Source organism: Trachymyrmex cornetzi, unplaced genomic scaffold (genome assembly GCF_001594075.2).
Source record: "Trachymyrmex cornetzi isolate Tcor2-1 unplaced genomic scaffold, Tcor1.1 scaffold804, whole genome shotgun sequence".
Classification (NCBI taxonomy): domain Eukaryota; kingdom Metazoa; phylum Arthropoda; class Insecta; order Hymenoptera; family Formicidae; genus Trachymyrmex; species Trachymyrmex cornetzi.
In genome coordinates, this window is record NW_017300141.1 from 8,040 (window position 1) to 13,919 (window position 5,880).

General features: G+C 31.1%; 1 protein-coding gene across 1 annotated transcript; it reads right to left on the reverse strand.

Moving 5' to 3' along the window:
* Window positions 1-3,371: 3,371 nt before the first annotated feature.
* Window positions 3,372-5,210, reverse strand: LOC108768540 (uncharacterized). The gene is made up of 6 exons (XM_018519002.1): window positions 5,160-5,210; window positions 4,947-5,067; window positions 3,964-4,152; window positions 3,699-3,884; window positions 3,543-3,626; window positions 3,372-3,391 (listed from the first exon to the last, which is right to left on the reverse strand). The coding sequence occupies exons 1-5, from the start codon at window positions 5,172-5,174 to the stop codon at window positions 3,562-3,564; spliced, it is 576 nt and encodes a 191-aa protein (XP_018374504.1). The 5' UTR covers window positions 5,175-5,210; the 3' UTR covers window positions 3,372-3,391; window positions 3,543-3,561.
* Between the last annotated feature and the right edge of the window lie 670 nt (window positions 5,211-5,880).

A 5,880-nucleotide genomic window follows, 5' to 3' on the forward strand; every position in this document is an offset into this window, starting at 1 on the left:
TCGGTTTTTCGTAATTTTAAGCCGTTTAATGAAAATTTAACCTACAACATGCATAGACCATTTGAAAGTACACATTTCAACGGTTAAAATGATATATATGTAAATATAAAAATACAAAAAAAACATCAATAAAGTTGTCCGTAGAAGATGAGGGTAGTTTTTTAAAAAAGTATCAACATCTCAAAAACTATTTGTTTTTTAATTCCAAAAAAAATCAAGCTTATTCCAGGCAATAAAAGGTATACTTCCACAAAATTTCATGTAAATTAAATTATTTTTACGTGAGAAAAAAATTAAAAACTGAAAAATCAGTTTTTCGCCATTTTCTCGAAAAATTTGAGGTTATGTTGAAAAATGTCAAATACAAAAATTTTAGATTTTTTTATTATCTATAACTTTTGTACTGAACATTTTCCACTAGGAGGCCACCCTTTGCCGTAAGTCGAGAAAAACCGATTTCAACCCCTAAACAGCACCCCCATTTCACCATTTCACATTATCTCGCGTTTAAACATTTTTTTTTCGTTTTGTTACAACCTTAACTTCATTTTCCAGCCGGTCGTTGCCTGTTATTAATTTTTTTTTTACCATTTAAAATACGCTTTGGCACCAGCCTAATAAGAAAAAAATCAAATTTGATATTTAATATTTTGTCTATTTGTGATTTAAATCAAACGATTAAAGAAATTTTTATCATAATTTTGTAAAAACTTGTGTGTTATTATATAGGGCTAACTTTAGAATAAATTTACTCTTCTGCACTATTAGATATCATAATTACAATAACAATTATAATAATTGAAGTAAAGTATTACTCCAAAAATTCCAGCTAATATGCATGTTGCATAAGATATCTAAAAGACGTCTTTTAGACATCTTTAATGGACTTTCTACAATAAGCCATTACCTGAACTTAAGTCTTAAGCTATAAGAAATTGACTAATTAGTATTAATTAGTGTTAATTTAGATATTTTAGTTATTTTAGATATTACTAATATTATTTTATTTAATAAATAGATACTTAGCATCAGGTGATAGCCAAGTGTTTATGTCATATGAATTTGGTGTAGGGACAAGTACAATTTCTCAAATAATTTCGGAAACTTGTACAGCACTGTGGACAAAATTAGCTCCTTTGGTTCTACCAGTACCAAAATTAAAAGATTCGGAAAAAAGCGAAAACAGTTTTAAACGTATGTGGAATTTTCCAAACTGTGTGGATGCTATCGACGGAAAACATGTAGTAATTCAGGTAAGTTTTAATAATTACAAAATTCAGATTTTGATCATTATAGATAAAACAGAAGTTTTTTTGTCATGATAAACTATAAGCTGTGTTCGTTTATGTAGCGGTTAGCGCAGAAGTGTCATTTTATTCTTGTTTAATATTCGAAGAACAAAGATAAAATGATACTTCTGTGCTAACCGCTGCATAAACAAACGCAGCCATATTGTTTGTAATGAGCAGAATGTCTAAAATCGACGCATAAGGCAACTGATATATTTAAAAATTTTTTAAGAAACATCTTTAAGATATTTCATAAAGAATTCTGAAAGATATCAAAGTTGTCTTATGCGTTGATTTTAAACATTTTGCTCATTGGATTGTATCTTATTAAATGTTTTTCGCGAAAAGATATTCAAATCAGAAATATATATTTATTATAAATATGTATATTTATAAATATAAATATAATTTTATATTATAAATAAATAAATAAATGCTATACAAATAAATATTTATGTATATTTTCTAATCTGTTATATGGAAGTTAGTCAAATCAATTTTACACTGTAACGAATTAGGACATTTGTCGCAATCGATATGCATTTCGCGGGTTATCTCCGTATTCGAATCCATTCTTAGAATGCCAATGTTTCGTGAACCTTGCAGTCACTTAAGTCGAGGACTGCCAGTATCAGGCTGCTCTTCGCCCTGATGAAGTGAACTGCAAGATTTACGAAACATTGGCATTCTACTCAAGGAAAACAAGAAAATCAAAATAATATCAATTTGACATCATATTGACGAATTTATGTCATTTTTTAGTCATGATAAAAATCTCGATCTCATATGATCTAAGAATGACTTTATATATAAACTTTATATATATATATTCATTCTATATATATAGTCATTCTTAGATCATATGAGATCGAGATTTTTATCATGACCAAAAAATGATATAAATTCGTCAATATGACGTCAAATTGACATTATTTTGATTTTCTTGTTCTCCTTGGGTAAGAATGGATTCGAACACGGAGATAACCCGCGAAACACATGGTTTCTATATAGAAAGTACCCGTGGAAGCCTCAAGAGTATTAATGTATATATTTTGTAGGCTCCACACATTCAGGATCGACATACTATAATTACAAGGGCAGTCATAGCCTAGTATTGTTAGCTATATGCGATGCAAATTATAAATTCCTCGTAGTTGATATTGGTGCTGAAGGGTGTCAAAGTGATGGAGGAATTTTAAAAAAATCATCTATTGGGCAAGCACTAATTAACGGAGAAGCAGATTTACCACCAGCTAAACAAATCTCTGAGGATAGTTCTGTACTACCGCATGTTTTGATAGGCGATGAAGCGTTCCCATTGACGACTTTTTTGATGCGTCCGTATCCTGGACGAAGCGGATTAACTGTGGATGAAAAGATTTTTAATTATCGATTGAGCAGGGCACGGAGAATGATTGAGAGTACATTCGGCATTTTTGTATCACAGTGGAGAATTTTTAGAAAACCGATCATTGCAAATGTCGAAAATGTACATAAAATAATTGAAGCTTGCGTTTGCTTGCATAATTTTATCCGGAATGCGGACAACAATGCTGATGAAAACTACGAATTAGAATTAAATGATTATGATCCAATAACCAATTCAGGTGGTATGCGAAACGTATCTCGTCTTGGATCAAATACACACTCACGCGAAGCTGCTCGTGTGAGAGATCAGTTTATGATGTATTTCAATGAAGGTGTCGTTGATTGGCAGTTTTCAAAAATTTAGACCGAAATGATCATGAATTACATAAATTTTTAAATATATTACATCATTAGTAAAATCCAAAAGAACAATTTAAATAAATTTGAGATGAATATGTTATGAAATAACATGTTTTTATTTATTATAAAAATCTTCGCGTGAATATAAAAAAGTAAGCAATCTAATTCTAAAATACAGGCACGTCTTTTTGTAAAAGGTATTTTATTTAATGATGCTCGGACTAATCCTATCACATTTTCAATTTTGTCATTTTTCTGTGGTATACAAGGTAATGGTGGTAAGACTACTTCAGGTAGTGTTGGTTCTGGTGTGTTCAACACAGCATTAAGTTTCATCAGCACTTCTTCATTTGAAGAGTCCATTGATGAGTGATCTGTAACAATGTTTATATTATGTCAAAAGTCAGGATTAAATTAATAAATTTTTATTAATAATTAATTTATTAATAAATTTTTTCGATGCAACTTTTCTTCGTTCTAACAGTCCTCTCCCAAATTTTGTCCAAAATCTAAATATTAACTTACATTTCTTTTTTTTTTCTCTCTAATGATGAACACGTACTGGTCGATGCATCCGATTCATTTGGTGTTGATATGTTGGAACTTGTTCTATAAATAATTGGTGAGATACATAGATTAGAAATGCATTATTCATTTATAATGTATGATTGTATTATTTACTTTCGATTGTTAACGAATAGATCTTTAATAAAAGCATAATCTCATAATACGGCCATTTATTTTTTTTCATATCACTGCCAGCCGAACCGCTTTTTTTTGCATTATTCTCCCGTGCTACGATTCGGCTATAATTGTAGCGCATTTTCTTCCATATGTTTTTCGCCTCGTTGACATCCTTGACATGACCTATAAAGAAAATTACAATCTCATTATTGCTTCGAAAACATTTCATGTGCAGAAATACGATTATACTTGACTAACATACCGTTCATAGTAGACACTACTTCTTCCCACAGCTTCTGAACAGTATTTCTACCCCTTTCAACAACAGGAATTTTAAAATTCCATGAAGGTTCCCGCTTTTGGATTTCGCCGATCAACATTTCATTGCGAAGAACTTCTGTCATTGTTTCATCCGGATTCTCATTCATTTGGTCGATAATGTCACCATTATCTGTAAAAGTATATCTGTACAATATATCCCCGAATATAACTAAGTCTATGAATATTTTTAATACTCGTGAATAGTCACCACAGCCGTGTATTGAATCATGGCATCAGAAGTAAGAAATAAGACGTTAATTTTTGTTACATGCTATTTATAAAAAAAGACAATTTGAGATAAAACGAAATTAATTGGATTGCTTTAAAACACAATTATAAAAATAGATAAAAAGCTATCCTTACCCTCCTGACAGTCAGTAAATAAAAGGTGGTAAAAGGCAAGTAAAATGTGGTTACTCAATGTGCATATGCATAGCTTATTTTCACTTTCACATGCCTTTTACGATTATTTACTGACTGTCAAAGAGGGAAGGATAACTTTCGTCCATTTTTACAATTGTTTTAAAACGATATATCTCATCATTTCGTTTTATCCAAATTATTTTTATTCACAAATAACATGTAACAAAAATTAATGTGTCGTTTCTTGCTTAAAACGTCACAATTCAATATGACTTCGAAAGAAATTGGTCAATCACATTCATTCCATTCTACAGAGAAATAGCTATGACTGACCACCCTAGTAGCAAGCTGACGTCAAAATGACATCATTTGATGTGCCCAAAAAGACGTCATTTGACGCCACAATGACGTCAAAATGACTTAGGTTGCTGGACAGTTTCATAATTACGGATGTTATTAAACTCAATTAAGGGTGCAGTGTAAACGTAGTCAATGGTTTCATATAGTCTATTCAAATCTTTCATATTTTTAATTATTGCAATACGAAAGACCAAAACTTACCAAGCCTTGGATACACATAACCTGCGTCGTCAACATGAATGTGATTGTAACCACTGTAACAGGTATGGTCCATCACAATGTCTAAATCAAGTACTGTATCACATAATGCACAGATGTTTTCCTACAGAAAGAAAATTTACATGTTAATTCAAATATATACTTCTACAATATATTGTAAAAGTTTAATGAAAATATATTTGCTGAGGTACATACTTGAATGTTAGCCATTCCTTGCACTCATATTCTTTTCACAGTGTATTAAATGTTTAAAATACAAGATTCAGTGTGCAGTCTTCTCGAGGATCACAGACATTTGTTAAATCAAAACTATAAAACAATAGCCTAGGTTATACTCATTACTTGATACTAAAGCATTCGATATATTCGTACTAAATTTGTTTAATTTGATGTTTTTGATCATCTAAACGTCGGATTAAACAAATTTTGACTTTTATATATTTATCAATATTTATGTAGTTAAAGAGTTTTGTACATACATACCGCGGTTTCTTCTACTACATTCCACCATGCTACACGCGGCAAACGCGCTGTCTGAAAAAGTTGAGCTCGGTCGAATTTGGTTGCGCTATGTCACAAGGATGTTACTAGACAATTATTGTGGCTGCTGAAGATCAAATCTTTCAATTTTGTGAAAAAAACGTAAAATCGTATAGGTTTGTACATTATTTAATACAAAAAACGTAATGATAAAGATAGTTTTTAATTTAGAAGTTATTTATAATATTGGACAAAAATGATCGTTTCGATTATTCTAAATTAGATTGCTCTCATTGGCTGTTGCTCAACATTTGAAATAGCGTTTGAGCGCTGGTGCTAAAGCGCCGGTGTCTGTATGAGGATCCAGCCTAAGGCTCCTGAGTAATCGCGGCGGCCATGTTGGAATCATGACACGATTATTTATGTTGCGTGTCAT

Excerpts from the sequence above, each read along its gene's own strand:
- LOC108768540 (XM_018519002.1), bottom strand. Across the intron at positions 4,153-4,946 it reads TTATGTGTATCCAAGGCTTG|ATAATGGTGACATTATCGAC; the intron begins GTAAGTTTTGGT and ends ATACTTTTACAG. Across the intron at positions 3,885-3,963 it reads AGTAGTGTCTACTATGAACG|GTCATGTCAAGGATGTCAAC; the intron begins GTATGTTAGTCA and ends TTTTCTTTATAG.